At 53.9% G+C, this 21,923-nt stretch overlaps 1 protein-coding gene across 1 annotated transcript; it reads left to right on the top strand.

Annotated features, from left to right (window-relative positions):
• Positions 1-15,807: 15,807 nt before the first annotated feature.
• LOC131208828 (rhythmically expressed gene 5 protein) lies at positions 15,808-20,379 on the top strand. The gene is made up of 3 exons (XM_058201735.1): positions 15,808-16,512; positions 17,688-17,868; positions 18,285-20,379. The coding sequence occupies exons 1-3, from the start codon at positions 16,393-16,395 to the stop codon at positions 18,995-18,997; spliced, it is 1,014 nt and encodes a 337-aa protein (XP_058057718.1). The 5' UTR covers positions 15,808-16,392; the 3' UTR covers positions 18,998-20,379.
• Positions 20,380-21,923: the final 1,544 nt, after the last annotated feature.

Below are 21,923 nucleotides of genomic sequence, written 5' to 3'. Positions count from 1 at the left end.
AAACCAATTTGCTCACAAAAAACAATCAAATCACAATCAAAACGACGAACAAACACAGGGCAAAAGTAGGTCCAATCCGGATTTTCCCCGCTGGTACCGCTTCGGATGATCCACCAAAACATTCTTGACCAGCTTCTATTGCCATCAGCATTTTGCCTAGACTTCTCGCGGACGTCCTTGATCGGTGGAATTTATTTACGCTTCACGAATTTCGTCCCAGTTCCGACGCCCTTTCTTCGCCCAACCCCCGGCGAAATTCAAATTCGCGATCGTTTTGCGCCGCCTGCGCCGTGGCGCGCCAGATTGGCGCGAACAATGAACCGCGCAAAGGCTAAAAGTCGCCCCGAACGCGGTCCGAAACCCGAATTAAACGAACGGGCGCGCAAAAAATGGGCGATCCAGCCACTTACGGAGATCGGCATCGGCACCTCCTCTTCGAGAGTCCTCGAGGAGACTTTCCCCGCCCGGGCACCGATCGGCGTCGGCAGGTCGGGCGTGAAGATGAGCGTCTCGCGCTATGTTCCGTTTGCCTTAAACAACCCCCACTCCACCCACCTCGGGGGTCCGATTGTTTCGCAAATCTTCGCCATTTGGCGGCCTTCGGGATCGGTGCAGATTTGGGATGAGCGAGGCCCGGCGAATGTAGTGGGCCGCCACCGGCGCGCGTTGGATTAGTGATTACCATAAAAATTTTGTTGTTATTCAAATGAGCCCCGAGGTACACACCGAGCAGAGAGCGCCCGAACGTAATGGCATATTCTGGTTCATTCGGACGGACCAATGTCAACATTTTTGGAATTCCTCTGCCGCCGGTTTTTGCAAAGGCGCGATCGCGACGTTTAGACTGCCAATTGCGTGTGCGGATGGACGGGAAATTCGGAACCGCTGGGCTGGGCGTGTTGGAAGGGAGTTGGTCCAAGTGCCGGGGCAAGTTCCAGGAAACACATAGACTTGCTGTCAGACGTCAGACGATTGATTAGCTGCTGCTGCTGCTGCTTGGAGGGTGTGAGCAGCAGCAGTTGACCTATCTCAATTTACGTAATTTGCCCACAATCGGTGTTCCCTGGAAGCCACGAATACACGAATGAGCGATGAGCATTGTCGGTGCTGAGAGTCTTCTAACAACGACTAAACGTGAGCCGGATGGAACTGTTGTTGGCTGAAACGGGTTGGCGCACGGCACGATCGTGGAACTCAGCGCACCGACCCGGGTTGATAGTTGGCTCAACAATGTTTGGCGTTTCGAAATCCTTGATCGAACATAACCTAAAAGATTACCGCTGTTATTCACCAATCTTCTATCAGGAACAGGAATGGAATCATATCGAGGTCCAGCGAGGATCGAGCATCCAGCGCTCAGATGTTGGGTGTGATGCAACCTTCCGAACAGTGGAATAATGAGTATCTTAACGTCGATTTGGAAATTTACCGGATTTCCTGTGTTTGGCGCTTCACTCTATTTAAAGCACCATGGAATGCAACTCTTGCTGATGCTGTCGTCCTTCGAGGCGAGGAAGCCGGTTCCGTTGACTTTGACGTGGACTTTATGACGCGCGAGAGAGCTGACGGTTCTTGATAAAAAAGCTGTTATTCTTCTGGCGTAAAACTCGGCCATCATAAATCTGGGGATGCTACGGAGTTCACGGATTAGCTCTATATGCCTCTAATTTGAATGTGTGTTCTTGATCGCTCCACCTGTCTCACCTGGTTCGATGGCTCTCAGTTACGCTCCATTGTTCCAGTGCCAGCCGTGCCAGCTAATGAGTGGTGTTCTTGCGTGGCGAGGGCTTCATTAGTTCGGCCGTCCGCTCGGAAGCCACCATTAATAACGGCTATTAGATAACCAACGATTATCGGGATTTAAATCTCGTGACTTATGTGTTTGTGGCATGACTTATAGGTCTGACGACGGCGATCCCGATCAGGAAGTGGCGTCTTTTCGGTCCGAACGCTCACGGAAGTGAAATCACTCAACTCGCGCAGAACGCTCGTCGGTCGTCCGGGAGCTCGTATCTCGGATCGGATAATGATTCTTGGAACACCAGACCGACCGACCGAAATCCACGGTGTTGACGCCGGTTCTAGCTACCGAAAGGATGAGCCGGAAGCATAACCTGAATGACAATCCGAAAAATGAATGCGCCATTCGAACCGAAATCAATCGAATCGATCGAGCGAAGGCAAACAACTAGATCAAGGGCACAGGGCACCGACCGACCATCCAGCCGACATCTTCATTATCAGCCTCTAACTCGAGCGTGCTCAGCTGAAGAGCCGTCGTTTGCGTCGCCGGCGAACCCTTAAGGACGCAGAACTGAAGCACACTCGAAGCGCAACCTTGTCGCGAATGGAAACTTCCACTTCCAAGTCTGCCGACAGGTTGGGCGCTTTGCTTACAACCGGTACCGTTTCGGGAGTGGAACGCGTCAAGTCACGCTTCGTCCCCGGAAGTCGGGGACGGAACCAGCTGGCCGGTGCCGGTGTGTACCGAGCTGTGCACGACTGACCGATCCGTGGTGATCTTGAACTTCAGCTTGACAGATTGCCTTTGACGTCGCCCCCGGCGGGGACATCGTCGGGGACCGATGAAGATCAGTGTTTTGATTGAACGGTGGCAGTCGCCCCAAGGGGCGCCCATTTACGGCTCCGCCCTCTGAAACACCCCACTGTCGCCAGTCGGGGCTAGGTATAAAAATCCTAAACAAATTTATTAGCCAGATTAGGAGGGAACGCGGCCGGGCGCGAAAATATCTCTCGCTGGCTCTCGGCCTATCCGGCATTTGCATAAATATTTGTCCAAATTCGACCGCGTGCTTATGTGTGTCGGTGGCGTCAAATGCCGCAGCTGCGATTACGTCGGGCGGCGGCCTTTCTTGGAAAGCGAGCTATCAGCCGGACCGGAGATCTTCAGGCTTCAGGTCGCCGGAGCTGTGACGTAGGCACGCAGACTGGCTGGCGCCTCGTTGGTATTTCGCGCGGCTCCAGTCAGGCACGTGCTCCGCCAGCATGGAACCCAGGGAAAGGCAGTTCTCCCGTCCGATTGGCGACTTCTTCGGCCGCCGGGCATGGTGGTCCGTTGTGATTGTAAATCAATCGTGCCATCAGCGGGCGCGACACTGCTAATCGTCTCCCGGACTCGCTGACGCCGATCTGGAACCTGGATAACGTTGACGCGCGGCGAGCCTTTCGTGATGTGACACCATTGCGGGCGCGTCGGGATGACTTTATAGATCGTAAAGTTAAAATTAAGCTTCCCGGGACACCCAAGAGGATCGGGACGGCCAAAGAGGATCTGCATGCCATACGCCGGGACCATCGGCTCCGGTCGTTATTTTGCCGGCTAAAAGCTTAAGACTGCTTAGCCTGCCGCTGATTTGACGCTTGATACGCTTAGAGCGGAGCCGGCAACTTCTGAGACCGCGGCGAAGGTGTGATCAAGAAATATTTGTCCCTCCTGGCTGGCCTTGGAGCTGGGGAGCACCGATCGGACTTCTCACAGCCGCCAGCCAGGGGTGATTGATCCGCCAGCGGCTTCCCGGGGGTGTGAAACGGTTGAAAAGGTAAAAGAAATTTGAGTGTCAATAAATGTGGCGGCGTCGTTTAATGGGCCGCTTAGGCCGGCCCACGGTTTCCGTGCACTCTCCGCGCTTTTATGGCACCTTCGGGGGTGGTCGATTTAATTTACGATTGCACTCTTCCACGGCTCAGTGATCGAGCTTCGATGCGTAACCGGGTGATGGAATACCTGATGCCGCACGGGATGCCATAAAATGACAGCCCCATCGAATGCCGCCGCATAATTCGACCCATCGGATCGGCGTTCAAGGAAGGAACCGAATCGAAGGAAGAACGGTACGCTTAGTTGCTGCGCATTGTGTTTACCCCAAAACGGACCAACCGACCGCGTCAAGGTTTGTTTTTCCATCGCTCTCAATGCTCAATTCGTGCCGGGCCTTAAAGGTGAGGGCCTGTTTAAAGGTCTAGAACGGCCGGGCGGATGGTGACAAAAAAACTGGTCAAGGGATTCCCTTCCGGCAGCCAGCGGAGGACAACAATGTGGTTGACGCATTTAGATGTGTCATCGTTAGGGCCCCAGCTCGTCGTCATGCAGTTGATGATCGCATCATCATTATGTTTGATTGATAATGCTCCGGTCGGTGCGCAATTAGCGATCTCGCGCCGGCCAATTATGTTGGCCTGCAATTATCGAATTCGGAGCGCGGGTTTCGAAGGGCCAACTGCCAGCCCAACTGCGCCAAGGGTCTCCCATTGTTCGCTTGGGAATCCTTTGACGATCGCGGCACCGTCGTCATCGCGAGCCAAACATTCCGATTGACGATATTTTGATGTGTTGTCAGTGAGTGTTGTGATCGATCGAAGGGGCCGATAACTGGTGGGGCAATTAGGGTATCATCGCCGCGGCCTCTTATCTGAAAAGGAAATGCTGTCGAACGAACGGAGCAACAGAATGGACCGGTGTGGGAGCGAACGATGCGGATGCCCGTTGCAACGCGAGCCGCTTACTTCCGCGTGGTGCCAGCATCTTGTTCTGCTTTGGGCGATGTTCTAAGATGGAAGATAGAGTAGTAGTCGGTCCGGAGAATAATTCAAACATTAATTACGGCCCACCCTCGGCCGCTACGCTGCGACCCTCGCCACTGCCTCGGTCACTGGCTCCGCGATCGAACCAGGAAGACATCTCGAGCGAGCTGTGAATCTCTTCGATCACTCACAGCCGATCGGAGGTGATAAGCAGATGAGCCCGGCGAAACCGGGTTTTCCTGCTGGAAAAGTGCCAACGGTGGCCAACGATTACGCGCTAGAGATAGAGGACGGTCACAATGTACGATCGGAGAACAATGCATTTTTTTCCGAACTGTAAATGAGCCCGGTTCTGTATTATCCAATCTACACCTTCTCCGAAATTGTTTGCCTTTTTGCGCGTCATTTTCCGACAACGAAAGGGGTAAGAAAAAGAACTTTGCCCGGTGCATCGACTGCCCCGGGCCATTGGGCATTCGATTCGCCGGGCATTATTGCGACAATTTATGTCCCAACCCGTCCTGGCACCGGCAAATGTGCACGATCGCCACTTCGCGGGCTATTTTTAGCCCTCACACTGTTTACGTCCAAAAATATGCGCCCAAACAAGAAACTCGTTTTCTCGCGCCGTGCAGTGCGCACGTAAAACATGTTAATGCCATCAATTTGGGGAAGGGCGAAAAGAGAACAGAAAGCGCGTTCTGGAGCCGTCACCAACGTACCGAGCGAAGGCCAGGGCACAGAGAGAAAATAAAAAATGCGAAGCACAGCAACCAACCAACGTTTCGCGGGGGCCCCATTTCACCCCGTCCGCACGGAACAGGTTTGAGCCGGTTCCCGTGGGGCATCCGGGAGCGGCCGACGAACAGGAAGTCGGCCGATCGCCGGCGAGGCACAGGGGAGCGTTCTATTTTTAGTCACTGAACCCCCTGGTCATCGGTGAGCCGGTCTCCTTTTATGGCACACGTGTGCATCATGGGACGCTGCCCAAATGCGCTTCTGAAGCCGGGATTCCGGCCGACGCCGGTTCGTCGACTGCACCGTCGTTGAAATCTTTCTTCAATTCTTTTCGCCACCAACGCCAACGGCCTTCATTTACGCACCCGCCAGCCGGTTCGTTGGCTTCGCCGAAATCGGTTGCCGATCCTCTTGATCGGCTCGATCACGCCGATCATTTACGAAGCAGAAGAAGCCCCAAAATAGCCGCCAGGGTGGGTTTTCTTTCGCCGACCTTCGTGGTCCGCGTTTTCTTCTGAATTCTGGCGGGCCAGGCGAATGAACCGGATACGCCCGATGGCCGATGGGAATGCGATAAACGGTGAAGGTGCGTTGAAATGCAATGCAGCATTCAAGCTGTGGTTATAAAAAAAAATGCAAACTTCCATTCGTCCACCCAAACGGAAGCGATCGATCGAGCAAATAATTTGTCGTGTAAAGTAACGCCCCGGCTGTGGTGTCGGATTGGTGAGCGATTATAATCTCCCTGTACGTGCCAACGCACAGAAGCCACCCTTGATACTTAATACCGGGATGGTGGGAAGCGACAGGATGCTGATGGAATTACGGGCGACACCGTCTGACGTCAGAACTCGGCACGGCGTCCTTCGAAGGCATTCGCGGCCCTGGCTGGCAGAGCAAATAAAATCAGGCAAAACAAACTAATAAATAAAGAAACCAAGACGACGAGCCAAAACAAATCAATGTTGATCTGCGGGAACAAAACAACAGCCTATATTAGTATGCGAAAAGAATTAAGACTAACGAATGCATAAGAAAGCCGAGAGACCCACGGATCCCGGGACGCCGCCGCGAACGGGTCCGGCGACCTTGGTTGGCCTTTGCGAAAGAGAGGTGCGTGGAAGTTTCTCGATGTTGATGTTCGGGCTAATTTACGATTTCCACGAGCCTCGAGGAGCCTCGCGAAGTGTTTATACCTCGGTTGGGCACATTCCTGTCCGTCCGCCGAACGCCTCTGCTCCAAGCGTTCCAATTCGTAACTGATGCAGACGTAAAGATAAAGCACCCCTCTCTAGGGAGCCTCTCCACGAAAACATGAAAAAAACGGCACAAAATGGCTGGCGTGCAGGGAAACTACCTTTGCCTCCTTCTTTTCGCCGGTTAGATACCGTTCCCGGGATCCCCTTTCCCGGCCGATTCGCCGTCGTGGCGGCAAGAATTTGGCAAAAATACCGACGGCAGACGGTGCGAGGCGGTGGTTGACAAAAGCCGAATAAACATAACCGGTACGTCGGGGCCGGGTGCTCCGGCCTGACTGGCGCCAACAAATTTATAACACTCCCCAAAATTAACGTTATTAATATAATAGACTGGCGCGCGCAGGCGACGAAGCGACAGGAAGGCGCAAAAGCTTTGCGACTCCAGCGCCACATCTGGTGGCGGCCCGGGGAGCATCACCAGTGTCACCATCCGGCTCGATCCAGTTCCGGGCGGTTCACCGGTGGCCACTGGATGTTGTTTGTCGTGGGGTGCGTCGTTTTTTTTTGCTACCCCGTGATCTTTCTCCGCCCGATCGGAGCCAGTTTTCGCTTATCTAAGTTATTTCGATAACGACCGACCGAACCGGTTACCGAAATTAACTATCACGAACCCTAGTGGGGGGCAGTTTTTGCTACCCTCAGGGGTCTTCCACGTGTCGTGTCTGTTTTTGTTTGGGAAGCCCTACGATCTTTTGGGAGCGAATCGCGCGGCGGCTCTAGGGTTCGTTGCCTGACATTGGAACGAAAGACTTCAACGCGCTCGAACCGCACGTGGACGGAAGCTTCGACGGAAGCGGATCTCCGTTTCGCGCCCGCTCGTGGCCACCGGTTTGCCGGTTTTGTTTACGAAAAGAGTGACCAAAGCAGGGTGCGCGAGAGAAAAAAAAACGCGACGGATAACTTTAATTTCGATGCGCGCCGAGTATTGCGACTCGGATTTCTCGGTTGTTTGCGTCAACATTCCAGCTTCCTTTCTCCAGCCCTGATGGGTCCTGTTGCGAGCTAATGCTTCGGGCGGGTCAATCTGCGTCGTCGTGCGTCGTAATAAATATTATGTAAACTGGGATGTGTTTTTGTTGGGAATTTCCGCCCATGTTTTGAGAGTTTCTTCCTGAACCGTACCGCACCATTGGAAGGCCAGGTTAATCGGTCGCGTTGGGTAATCGAATGAGTCAGATGTAGATGAGCTGTGACGAATTTGCGCCTTACACTTACCCGAGCGTTAGGCGATTAAATTATTAATTGCCGCAAAAGTTCAACGACTTTTCGTACTGATAAATGTGCGCCTCCCGGACGGCTCATTACTCATTAGGCGAGGCCTTTCGGATGTTGGATCACGCCACAGCCACCGTTTGGCAACCTCCAAATGCTCAACGCTCATCCCAAGCTCCGAAAGGGTCATCGCAGATAACGGCCGCTTTGAAGCGCACGTGCCCTCGATTGATACCGAGGTGAAGCATAAGCTCGGCTCTGCGGACCCTTGCTCAAGTACGGGAACGAACGATTGTGTGCAAATGAGAAGCGCTCATCATGGGGCCACTGGGAATGCAGCTCCAGCCGAAGACAACCCCGGGCCGGGGTTCCCATCCCACCGGGTGAAGGGCCAGAAACACGGGGGGGTAGCCTGCGTAAACCACCGACACCGACGACGACGCCGCGGTTGCGATGTGTACATAGGTTTTCGATTCAATTAACGATCGACGGCGAATGGTTACGGCGAATCCGTTGGCAATCCGTTGGCCCAAATTCCCGACGAAAGCAGCGCGCGCGCGAATGAGAATGCGAAAGAAAAAAATCCAAACCCACCCGAAAGGGGACGACGCTGTGGTGGTTACCGCAGCTGGGCGTGAGCCGGTGGGTGGGAGAGAAACACTGGCCATAAGAAAACAAAACCCTGTGGCCAAACATTAGTACCGATGCAAACACACAGCGTGTGCCCCGGTGAAACGGGTGCTAAACGGGCCACACGATATGCGCCTAGAGACAGTGGCGGGCAAAAAAAATGGGGAATCAACTCGATTGAAACAACATTTTATGGTCGATTTTGTGCAACACGCCGCTTGATCGCGCGTTGAAGTCACCGTGTAGTCCGTGTCGGGTGCTGGTCTTTATTTTTTCTCGCTGCCCCCGCGGTTTTCGCGGTGTTCTTGTTTTCCCGCCGAACGGCCTTCCAGGTTGGCTGGGGCCCAAGGTTGCAAAACCTTGCCGCTGCCGAGCTGCGATGCTGCAGCCGGTGTGGCCATTGTTGCGATTAGTGAACGGTTTTAGTGATACAGTTTTAACATGAATGCCGGTGCTCCTGTCACGGGTCGTTAAATTGGAACCGAGCTTGAGGCGAATATTGCACCAGCACGCGGTTGGTCCAGGCTCGGCCGTTGGGTTCGTCGCTTAAGTCTTTTTCGCTTGTGATCAAACTGATCATCTTCTGAATGCGACCCGGCCGAGGAGACCCACTTCGTAGCTGCCGGATTTCCTTGAACCCGTTTCACCTTCGTCAAGAACGCCACTAATGAACGCCGGCTAATGCTTACGTCACGGAGCCCGCGGTGCCGGAGTAGAAGAATCTAATCCTTCAATTGACTCATGCCCAGCGTAGATACCCGGGTTGGCCAGGGTTTTTCGAACACACACACAGTCAGACAAACCTGCCCGCCCGCGAGAGGGTCACGCGGGTGAAGATGGAGCTTCTTCTTCTTCGCTCCTCGCGCGGAGAATCCGGTCGTCCGTGAACTGCGGGGCGACGCGATCCTTCTCCGATGGGGCGCATCCACGCACATCGATCGTGTGCATTCGCCGCACGGCGCCGTGTGGGGATCGAATTGCAATCAAGCTGCGTGGATCGCAGCACACGCAACCTTTGCGCAGGACACCGCCTCTCTCCGTGAAGGTGAACGTGGTGGGCCTCGCCGCCACCGCCGTCGACGACGCTGATCTTCGATCTGGCTCTGCGTGCTGGCGGATTATCGAACGCACGGTTCAAGTGCGCCCGGGCGCGGAGGTCGAAGTGGAAGCTGGAGCTTGACCTCGGGCTCGGTGACACCGCATCCTACTGGCTGGAACCGTTGGCCCGGCCCGCAGACTTCCTGTTTTCCTGTGGCGATGCAAAGCAAGCTTCAGGGCCCTTCGAGTCGGCCACGGTGTTGAAAAATGGAACGAAGATTAATGATGCCCCCGCCGACGGCGTGCTGATGATGATGGATCCCTAATTCGGGCGACCCCCCTGGGGGGCTTACGTGAACACTCAATTAGGAAACTAATATTCGATTTGAGGTTTGAGGTTGGCCCCGGGACACCTGGCCGGTGCAGGAAGCGTCGAGAAGCGTCTTGACGTAAGACGCGAACCGTATCGAAGCCCGTTACCGTGGGGCCGAAACCGATGACTGCGCCGGCTTGCGACAGGCCGGTTTGATTGATTTAGAGCCAGTCGGGTCGCCGTGCTTGTGGTTTACTTTGCCAGGCAGCCAGCCCACAAATAGGAAGCGGCCACGGCATCGAACGAAATTGACATCGATCGCGTCTCGAGCCGATGATGAGGCTGAAGAGTAATGATGCTTGTTGGTTGTTTCGCTGATCGTGCGCCTTCTAGAGCCACTTCTACCGATGCAAGTTGACGTGTGGCCCGCCTGGCCGGGATAAAAAAAAGCTTCCCGATCGGCCAAAAGCTGATGCAAATGGTGGTGGGCAATTTGGAGTCGACTGTTTTGGGTTCAGCCCGAAAAGTAGCTACCTAACGGCCGCGCCAGCTAATTGGAGCCACTTTGACCAGCCGTGATTAAGTAGCGGATTTATGGGTAAACCCATAAATTCGTACTAATAACTGCGCTACTCTCGCTGACAGGAAGCGTTTCCTTTCGGTGCCCCAGCTCTAACTGTTCTCTAATTTATGGATCGGATGCAGTAGAGAGGGCCATCATGCGGAGCGGCGTCAGATAAAATATGTCGGATCACGTACTGCAGAAGAGCACACAAGGACAGTGCGCCGGCTGCGACGCCCATGGTCAAGGGTAAATATATTGTCCAAACAGCCCTGTGCCCGGTCCAGTTGAATCACTTGGTGCACTTGTTTTCCTTTTTGTCTGGTCAACATTCCAGGATGTTTTTTGGGCCCAAAAATCACCTCCACCTTTCACCTGCCAGTCCACGTCACCCGGAGAGCGTCGTCGGAACGCAGATTCGTGGGCCCCGACATCGCCCGGCGAAACGTAAACAAATTCTTTCGCGCTTAACGAGCCTACGTTTGGCGGCGTTTTTTTCCGTTTCCTTTTTTTTGGCTGGGGCCATTTAGTGGTGGCCTTTAGAAGGTTATTTCTTTCGCATTTCGCATGCGCGTCCGTCTGTGTGGCTTCGGCGCCACACTTTTTTCGGGGGTCTCCACCCCAACTCCACTGTGCCAGTTCGGTCGGCCCACGAAACTTGTATCGACTTTTTACGACTAAACTGGCGCCAATCGGGGCCCGCCGTGGTGTCGCGTTTCCCAACTCTCCCCGGGAATCGACGAGCGACTCCCGGAACCGGTGTGCCGGTAGATTGGTGACCCTAGATTGCCCCCGAGCGTGGCTAAAATTGGTTGGCCAGACTCGAGCCAGAATCGACGGAGTTGCGATTTGTAGGCACGCGACGATCGCGCCGGCAGCTATGATTAGCTAGGTGACAAACAACGCCCAGAGGCCAGATTGATCGAGGCCCGGTGGGGGCTCTGGGCTGGGTGGGGCCCTGAGGTGCTGTTGTTGTTTGTCGCGTAGAACCGAAAAAAGCGGCGCGCCAAATTTGCGTGCCGCGCCGACTCGCTGGCGTCAGTCAGCTTCGCTGATTTGCATAATTTTTATAACATCGGAGACCCGGAGCCCGAAGAGAAAGAACGAGCCACGACAGCAGCAGCAGCAGCAGCAGCAGCAGCATCCGTGGCATTTTGGGGGGGAAGCCAGACGAAGTTTTGCGCATCGAAACCGGACCGAACAGAAACAAATGGAGGCACCGGGCTCCGGATTGCCGCCACCGGCGCCGACGGGGCCAGTACCGCTAGCTGGCTGGCGACGAAGCGCAGATAACGAATGATAATGATGTTTTTGTGTCGCGCTTCTTCGCGGACGCCGTGCCAGTATTGGTACGAGGACGATCTTAAGTCGAAATGATCGAAAGTCGGTTCCACTGTCAACACGGGCTTGTCGATTTTAATGTTATCCTTCGATGGAAGTAGGAGCGCCTTGAGCTAAGGCTGGACAATAAAATAAGTTCCAAGAACTAGAACTTGGGTAATCGCTTTCGTTTGATACGTTCGAAATCCATCCGAATAGTTCCAATTTCCGATCGGCATTTTGGTGCGAAAGCCGGCTGGCCGCTAATTTTTTTGTAGTTCTTTTTTCTAGTCCGGCATTCCATTCCCGAAGCACGAATCCCGTGATGTGACATCATCCGCGCGATCACGGGAATAAATTACGGGCAAGCCCCACGCGCAATGGTGCTACCGGTCCACTTTGCGGCCGCTCGATGGGTTGTGGGCATGATTTAGCAAAATCTCCCGGAACCCACCGTCGATGAACCCTGGGCCACTGGGGGCCCTAGATGAATGCAGGGCTTTCATGGTCCGACGTCCGGCAGCTCGTTAGGGAAGGAGCGGAAACGAGCGACGAGAATTACTATAATGGGCCTCCCATCCAAAAATGTATCGCCTCGCCGACTGACCAACGAAAGCGGACAAAGCCCCCCCAACGAACCCAAAAGGCGAAACGAAATCGCCAACACCTCCGAGGCGGATCTTCGGGCGGCACCCGATGATCCCCACGTGACCTTCGGCAGTAGGCCTGGCCTCTGGGAGCTGAGACACTTTCGCGCAAGTCATCAAGAACGAACCTTTATGACTTGGCCCCGGATCACGGATCTAACCGGCCGCCCCGGCTTGAGTGTCTCGAGCTCCGTTGAGGTTGAGTGATCCTCAAATCGTCTTCCCGGGCGAAGATTGCGGATCTTGGGTGGCACAGAAACAGGGAAAAAAAACGTTCCGACCCGAGGAAGTTCCGGGAACGGGCCCGCTCGGGGCCGTGAAGGTGATTTAATTGAAGCCACTCCGCGTAATCCCGTAGCTGGATCGGGCTCGATCGGGGATCGGTAGCCGGGCTGCCGACGCTAATGGATGCAGATGCGATCCCGGTCCATTAGGGCCCCGGTCGGGGAAGCCACTGGGCACAGCGTTTACCGTTTACGTACTTGGCGCAAGCTCGATGACGAATCGACGCGCAGGTCGACGCAGCGCAGCCTTTTAAGGAAACGCACCCGCAAGCATCCCGCCGATGGCGAGGCGTCGGCGTGACACCCATTGGACGCGCTTTTGGCCACGTTCGATCGTTCGTTCGTTCGTTCGGTTGGTTTTGTTATTTTGTTTTGGGAGGTTTATGTTGTTTGTTTGCGTCAAACGTGATTAGCGCGATCGATGCGGGGGGCTGGCAAGAAAGATCAGTTCGATGAATCATCGAGGCGGTGACGGATGAAAAGACGTGCATCGAGTCCTGGCTCCGGATGGTAACAATTTGGTCGGGGTTTGGTAACGGCATCGAGTGAAGATTATGGGATTTATGTGGCCACATCAGGGCACTCCTTTTGCGCAGTTACATTCCGGACGGGAATTTCCCCCATTCTCTCTCTCTCTCTCTCGCTCTCTCTCTCTGCGCTTCTCGATTTAGTATAATTTTCGTCGTCGTAGTTTTTGGCCCGGTTAGAGCCTGCGTGATAATGAATGATTTGCTGGATCGTTGCTAATTGAATGGTTAATGTTTCTGTTTTGGGGACCATTTCCATTTTCGCTTGGAATGTTACTAATGATTCCGTGTACCGAATTAGCTGTGGCGTGATGGCGCAGACTTTTGCCCCAACATTCGTCACCGGTTTCATCACGACAGTCAGTGTTTGTGGTGTGGCCCGACTATCAGCTTTGTTTCGACTAAAGTGCGTTCCTCCGTGGCACGGACATCGGTGTCGTTCGAAAAAAAAAAACACGAAACAAGCATCATTTGATGCACCACAATCATGCTCGTTGCAGTCGGTCGGGCGGCGTACAATCAGGGGGCGGTTCGGTCGTAAGCGTGTAAGTGCACGTCCCGGCCACCAATGTTTGTGAATCGCACCCAGGTTGGGCGGCCACACGCCCTGGTTACGTGTTGATTGTAGAGAGCCTATCGCACGGCTCCCCCCCGACCCGACCATCATCATCGCCGTCAAAGCGCTCCGTTTTTGGGGGAGTGTTGATCGTTTAATTTTCATTTAGAGTTGCGCCACTGGCCGTCAAGTAAATGAGGTTTGCTGCTTGCGCTACTTTATTGATTCGGGTGTTGAAATATCAACCACCTTCAGTGGTGTACCTGGCGTAGCAGCGGACGTGCCCGGTTTGTTGATGAAGCACTTTGAAGAAGGGAAAGGTTTTAATTTAGCCTTGCCAGACCCGTGCCACTGTGAACCTCCATTACTATCAGCATCAGCTACTTACTGCCAACAAAAAACACAGACATTCTGTTTCCTTCCGCAACGGTGCGGTGATCTTTCGCCGGGACCTTTTCACCCCATCCATCCAGTGACAGGATCGTCTTCAAACGTCTCCCAAACGACGTTTGATTTGGTACAGCCCCTTCTAACACGTATGCCAGCCTGGACGGGACGCGTGGGCCGCAATCCAATTAACATTCCTGCCGGAGAGAGAGAGAGGCTACCAGCGCCTTACCACAGGTTTGCCGGTGTCATAAATCTTCGCGACGCCAGCGAGGACCATCTTTGGAGGAGCCGGTGGCTTCATTTGATAGCGACGGTGGGGCCCCAGACGGGCTACTTCAGTGAGTAATAAAATCCGTCGAGCCATGCGATATGGCCAGACACTGGCGACACTGAAACAAAATGGAGTATAAAACAATTTGATGTGTGGAGGCCTTTGTATCTCGTGCTCGATCGCCACGGTAGCCATTAAGCTTGAGCACATCCGATTTTAGTGCCACAGTAGATTCCGAGATTGTGCACGATCAAGTTCCCCCTTTAACCTTTGGTACGGACCCCCCCATTGGGCCCCCCCTATTTTATATGTTTGGCTCTCCAGAAATTCTTGAAATGTTGCCGAATTCAAAGGCCCATTGGCGGTGCGATGTTATCGTTCGAAACCGTTCCGACAAACAAACGATTTCGTTGAAATTATTTTACACTTAGTAATGACTATTTTCGGTGGCCAGTTTGCCACCGGGAGTCGCGGGTGGTCCTATGTAAATGTGCTAAGAGGGCAGCTTCTCGGCACTTTGGGGAATCGGAATGCGAGCCGCGCGTACATCGAGCTGGAGAGTTGTTTGTCCGACGTCGGACGGGAGTTTGACGGTGGACGGTGACAACCGGAACCGGTCTTGCAGACCAAATTCTAGAGCAATTGCTCACCGTCGGCGGCTCACCGAGCGAGCGCCCCCGGAACCGGTTAGCCAAAAATGGGCCCATAGTTTGTTGTTGTGATCTAGCACCGGGCTGGGAAGCAGATTCACCGGAAGGTTTCGGAAGGTGTAAACAAAAACCACACGCCTGCCGTTCGGTTGTTTGTTTTCCATCTCGGGGTGTAAGATGAAATTAAAGAAGCTGATGGCGCATTCTTTTGGGGGATTTCCCCCAGGAAGTGGTCTCGAACGTTCCGAAGCGTTCCACTCAGGTACATTTGTTCTGCTTGGGGATTGTTTGGTTGGAAAGGAAAGCCAATTTTCTCGTGGGACGAACGAGACAAGAATGTCGAAAACAGAAGACGCTCCAGGATCCACGCAAACAAAAAAACGAAACGAAGAAGAACGAAGCAAAACGTTGGAGAACCGCGAACAGCCCCGGGGACCTTTCTGCGGCGCGAATCGAGAGAAAAGAAGCGAAGGAAACAAGAAAAACAAGGCGGGCGGACAGAAAAAAGGGGAAAACCAGACTAGAAAAAAGAACCTCAGCAAAAAACAAATCAAGAGATGGCACGGAACGGAAGAGGAACCCGGAACGCCGTAGACGGAGGAGGTCGGAGGAGGAACCGGATCGGATGCATTGTTTACGCCTCGGCTCGCGAGATCGCTGAGATCGCGTAAGAGGGGCAGCCCCCACGGGCCCCACGGCGAGCGACAGACAGAGAGAGAGAGAGACCGTGCGCGAGAGAGAGAGCACGAGGGCTTCGGGTGGCGTCGGCCAGTCGGCATATGACGTCATGAGCTACGAAGCCGGCCCCAGTATATAAGGTGAAGGCCGCCCGGAGGAGCGTGTTTATTCAGTCTTTGCAACCCACAGCAGCAGCAGCAGCAACAAGCGTGACCGAACCGAGCGTGCCACTCGCAGCACTTTTAATAACACGGTGAGAGTAACAGCAGCAGCAGCAAAACAATAGCGAGGAGCGAAAGCAAAAAAGTGGTGTGAAAAGTTTCCAGAGTCGAAGCGGAGCAGCGAAAAGATCCGCCAACGAGGCGAGGCGACGGAAGAAAGTGAAACACGGCGGTGTGCGCCGAAGTGACGACGATCGGAACAGTGAGAACGGAACGGAACGAAGTGAAGTGAGAGAGCGTTTGAGTGAAGTGGCACCGGAAGCGGAATCGGAATACGAAACAATCGAACCGCGCAGGAACCGCGCCATTCAGTGCGAAGAAATCGGTGCAGGAAGCACGAACCTACAGAGTGAGAGAGAGAGAGAGAGACAGAGAGGCCAACGGAGTAAAGCTCGTAAAGCAAGTGCGGAAATCAAGCGGCCGGCGGTGTCGAGTTACGGAACAAGCCAGCGAACGACTTAGATGCAAGTGTAAGCGACGAACGCACCGCTGCACCGGAAGGCTACCGTTTTGTTGTGTCGGGAACTCTGTGCAATTGGACGCGGGACGAGAAAATGGCGATCAGTCGAAAGCTGAGCCTGAGTGCGGCCGTGGTGGTGGTGGTGTCGAGTCTGGTGACCGTCTGCTCCGGCTCGGCCATCCCGATGTGGGAGTTCCTCAGCCGTGGTGAGAAGGTAAGTCTCGCATACCTAAACTAAGTTGCGCGACCCGTCTGTTGAAATCTTTCCGATTCGGAGCGTGGTCGAAGCGAAAGCGGACCCGAAAGGCTCCTTGACATTCTACGATGAACTTTCCCATTAGCATATCGGTCGATTAGATTAGACGCACCGGTCGAAGGTCCTCGAAGCCTGGCCTTTGTGGAAACTGGCGACCTCGAACCGCTGGCCCGCTGCGGTGTCTTCATCGCGTTGCGGTGAAAACTCGTCCAACAAGTCCCCGTCCCCTAGGGTCCCCTAGGTCAGGGCGGTGTACCGGACGAAACCGGATTTGTTCTCCAAACCCGGATAGTGCGGAGCCTGTGTGAGTGCGCACCTGCGTCTGTTGATGTCAAGGAAAGTCAAGGCCAAGGTTTTTTGGGCCACTCCGTGTGCGATGCGCACGGGCATTAGAAATCGCCCTCCCCCGGGTTACATCCCGGAACTGTGTCACCTTGGGTGAGGAACGTCTACCGGACGACCTCCTACCTGAGCCAGCGCCTGACGTAAGCGTGGGGGCTCGAGAGAGCCCTCCCCCCGTTTGCGAGGCCAAATCGTGACGTAGAATGCACGAGCCGCGCGCATCGCGCGCTGTGTAATTAATTACGGGGGCAGCCGGGGCGCGTGCGAGTCCAGAACGCTGACGCTGGGAGGCCACACTCATTTATCTACCCCGTTTGGGAAGGTTGCATCACTTGGTGTTGCCTCGGTGGAAATAAATCGGACCCGGACTCGGAGCTGTCGGAAGGCGCACTTCGAAGCGGGCCTACCAAAGTCACTTGGCAGAGCGGAGCGGCGATGGCAGAGTTCAAAAGCCCCCTTGGACTTTCTTTCGGCCCATGTTTCGTGCCTCCTTATGCCGGCCATTAGAGCGTGCCGCGTAAATGGGTGGCGTGAAGTGCGCGCGCCATTTCAAGCGTCGCTTGGCGGTCACGCAGACCCGCACTCCTGCGGCTTTGTTTCGATGGCATGCACGGCGTGTTTTGGGGCCGAGCCGATTGTTGCGTGCCGAAAGGAAGTTATTTAGCCGTAGACACATATGCGCCACCTGCGCGGCAAAGACCTGCGGTCGACCACCACGTCGGGTTGCTTTCACTTTCACTGACGACGCCATTGTTTTGTTGCCCACTTTCATGTCCCCGTCGCGGCCACAGATGTCACACCTGTACACGATGTTCGCGAAGCAGGTCTCGAGCTACTGCAAGAACGCCCAGGACATGCCGACCAACATGTGCAAGCGGAACCTGCTGATGTACGGCATCAACAAGCTGCAGGACATGAACGAGTCGCACCTCGACTCGATGGACCCGTACCAGCGGGGCGCCACCGATATAAGTAAGTACCGTGTTACCGGTTGACATTTCCGTCGGGGCGAGACGAGCGATCGATCGCGAGGTGGTGTGGCCTTAGCGTGGACCTTCGGGTAGGGCTTCGGAACAAGTGCCTCTTGATTTGCGAGCTTCAGCAAAGTTCGCGCCATTGACCGCGTGCGCGCTGCCATCGGTGCCATCTGATTGACAGTTGGGAAGGCCTTCGCGTGACCCCTGCGCCGCGCGCACAGGAAGTGCAGGAAGCCCCGTGCCGTAAGGGGTGACGTAAGCCAGCGCCGGCACCCGGTGTAGGAGTGTCACGTGATCGATCGTGCAATCGGTCGGACGCTGATCGATGATCGTCGCCACGCAAAGTTCGCAACGTTGACATTTTGATCCGTTCTCTAACACCATTCGCGCTCTCTCTCTCTCTCTTCGCAGTCTGGGACGCCATGATGGATGGGCACACAAAGAACGGCAAGAAGAAGACACAGACGACGGTCGCCCCGGCCTACGTCGTGGCAAGCGAGCAGTTCGGACACAATCCGCTGTTCGACGATCCGGCTCCGTCCGATCGTAAGGGAGCGCCCACCGGGAGCATCAACAAGTACGGCATGGATTACGACTACGGCACCGGCACCGGTGGTAGTGGTCCGACCGGGCAGGAGGGCCAGTACCCGGAGCCCGCGGAGAACCACTTGCCGCAGGAAGCGTCGACCAATGTGGACTACAGCTATCAGTACGAGCCGGCTGCCTCGACGCACTTCAACAACCTGGCACCGGTCGAACAGAACACCAACTACCTGACCGGGCCGATGGTGGTGCGCCTGCGCCCCGACGGAACACCCGTCGAGGAGGACCAGGGCCAGCACCCGGTCGCGGTCGCCCCGAAGGACGACGACATTAAGGAGATGACACTCGGCCAGGAGCGAATGCCAAGCTTCCAGCAGATCTACGACAGTCTGAAGCAGAACGAAGATCATCACCTCCCGTCGACGGTGGCCCCGGTCTCGACGACGACCACAACGACGACCGTCCTGCCACCGGTCGCCGCCGCCGCCGTTCCCACTCAGCAGATCTACGGGTTCGTGCAGCGTCTGCCGAATTATCTGCGATCGTATCGCACCGCGTACCGCGTCTACAACGCCCACTAAGGCGGATCCGTCTCCGTCTTCCCACGGAACTCTGATCGAAAGCTGAATGTGATTTTAATTAATTAACTCTACTAAACCACACCAACACGCACGCATATCGGGGTCCGAGCTGAATGAGGTGAGTGGGATGGCCGGCTGACTGCGATCGGCGACGACGACGATCGAGAGTTCTAGCCACGTGCCATCAGGACACTGATTCAGGACAGGCGTTTAATATATTTATAATCATTATATTGTCACTCATCGTGCGTGCCCCCCAAAAATCGGCATCGTCACCTTCCCGTACCAGTTGCGTTTCTCCCGTCGTCTCAGACCGTTCCGGTTCCGATTGTGGTAAAGCAAAAGCAACTAAAAAGTAACACATGGGGAAATGTCCACCAAATTGTGATGTATGGAGGCACGGAGAAACACTAGGGTACTAGGGGAAGCGGCTGTAGAGGGGCTCTACTTTCTTCGTCTCTTAATCGTATCCGTAGGGCAGATGATGATGATGATGTGTTGGTGTTGGAGTTCCAACTGGATAACGGCTTAGGTTTTAACGGTTAAGTGCGCTCACGTTCGGTGTCTTAAATTATTGCATATTTATGTGCTCGCGTGTGTCTGTGTTTATACGAGTCACGGTAATCCCAATAATGGCGGGCGAAGCGAGAGGATCACCTTTACCGCAAGTAACACGAGTAGAGAACCGTCACCGCGCGTCACACGCACGCGAGCAGAACATTTAAACGATTTTGGCGTGAAATTGGAGCACACATTCTCCAGAATGGGGTGCGAAAGTTTGAGCCCGAAATCGAAAGGTATTCCAAATTATTTGGAGCAGTGTTTGTCGTTTTTTTCTTCTATGTGAGTGTATGTCCACTTTACTTACTAGGATCGGCGTAGGATTAGGCTAGGGAGGCTCGTTCGGACCTCAATCAGCGCTAGGGGGATGGTGATCGGTGAGGAACAACGGAACGGAACAGCGTGCAGGGCGGGCAGCATCCCGTCGGCCGCGGTTGCAAATTTTGAAGCGAGTATTGTGATGTTTTTTTTTTATTAACTCTAGACAGGACCGACAGGGCCGGCCCCAGGAAACTAGGCCACCGAAACACCGGAGCGTTTCGTTTCCGTGGGCCGGCATACCACATAGGGCACACAAACACAAACACATAGGCAGGTTAGGGTTAGGCGCAGGATATAGGACATTAAGGGAGCAGTAACGTTAAGTGAAACGAAAAAGAAGCACAAGCTTACAAGCGTACATCTTGTTCTAAGATCCGTGATTGTTTTTGTTGAGGAACGTTAAGCTCGGCCCGAAGGCCTCGGGGCCTCCGAGCCTCGGCGGCTCGAGTCTGGCGTGTGTTTTGAGATGTATTTCAAAATGCAAATGAAATAAAATGAATCAAAACAATAAACCGCAAGCGTCCAGAGTCGAAAGAATCGTCGCACCGACACGCCAGCTATCTGGGGCACCGACCGACGACCGTGAACCTCGTCGTGACGCTTGCCTTGAGCCAGATTTGCTCATTTGCGAAGATCACTAGCAACCGGCCGGCCGGCTGATACGCGAGGTGTTAACAGCGCCAGCCAGCGCCTGGAAGGCATACGCGATCAGCGGTCTTTACATCATCGCGCCGCATCGCATCGAAAGTGGTTCCGTTGCATCGCTTTTATTGACCCCCGCGGACCTCCCGACGCTCGATCAATTCCGTTCGATTGTTTCGTAAAAATTGGCGAAACAAATTTATCAGAAAGTGAGCACACATTACGCGATCGTGCGCGCGATCCGCCGTGATCGTTACGCGGCCAAACTGTGTCACCGATTGGGTCCGTTTTTCCTTCTTCTTTCGATTCACCGGCGTAAACAGAGCGTCGCCGGAACACGACGGAGTCGCTGCTCTAAGGTGAGGCGCACGAACCTCACTTTCTATGTCTGGAGGCGCATCGAATGGATTGCCGGGTTCGGCTTTGGTATGAAAGTGGTCCAAACCCGGGGGTTCATTGGTAGATTTCTATTCTGTTTATTCTCTAACATTGATAACATCAGCTCATAGATTTTCTTTCGCTACTGTGGGGTGGATGTTCCGGTTTCGTACGCTAGTGGGACGATTTGTTGAATTTAGCTACTTAAAATATATCCTATCTCTAACGTAACGTTTGCCACCTTTCTCTATTCCACACCAGCATGATCCTTTCGTTCGACACGCACGTAATCCGTCCGGTCCGATGGCACATAAATACTGATTCGTGAATCCTAGAGGAAATATTGGGGACGTTTTCACGTGAAGACTGTACGCCTGTTTTTGAGCCAAGAAACGAAATTAATTTCCAAAGTTTAACATCTTCCAATCGACGGTAAATTTCACGCGGTCACGCCGGTTACCGAACGTTAGCGTTACGGTCTGATGGATGGTTTCACGTTCGCCTAAAGCTATACTATTTGGGGTGCTTGCGGCATTTGTGGCGCGTCTCGAAAACGTCTATTCTTTAAAATATTTATTTATTGTTATTTTTGGTACCTTTGCATAAAATTTCTCGTAACATCGCCGTTTTCCGTCGTTTTCCGCTCACTAAAAATATTCGTATACACGGTTGGCGTTTCTAACACTGTTATAGATATATCCATTCATCGGTGTAGTTAATTAGCTTTTTGATTTATTACTGGTGAGATTTAGAGTACGCTTTCGCTTAGCATTTGGTGTAGAGTAGTGTAGAGAGTTTCTTATGCTCTATGATTATGTATTCGATCTGTTCCCTAAAAAGTTTCACACGATACTCTGCGCGACGCCATCCGTTTGGCGTTTCGGTTTCCGTTTCGATTTGGTTTGGGTTCATCAATTCATCAATTTCACTCACTGCTTTCCGTCAATCCTATAAATTCCCTAAGTAGAAGTTCGCATCAGAAAAAGTAACACCGACAGAGTGTCGCAATAGAAACGATCGAGGT

This window comes from Anopheles bellator, chromosome 1 (genome assembly GCF_943735745.2).
Source record: "Anopheles bellator chromosome 1, idAnoBellAS_SP24_06.2, whole genome shotgun sequence".
In the NCBI taxonomy this organism is placed as follows: Eukaryota; Metazoa; Arthropoda; class Insecta; order Diptera; family Culicidae; genus Anopheles; species Anopheles bellator.
Note: the sequence above shows the minus strand (reverse complement) of the source record. Positions and strands in the feature narration are given on the sequence as shown.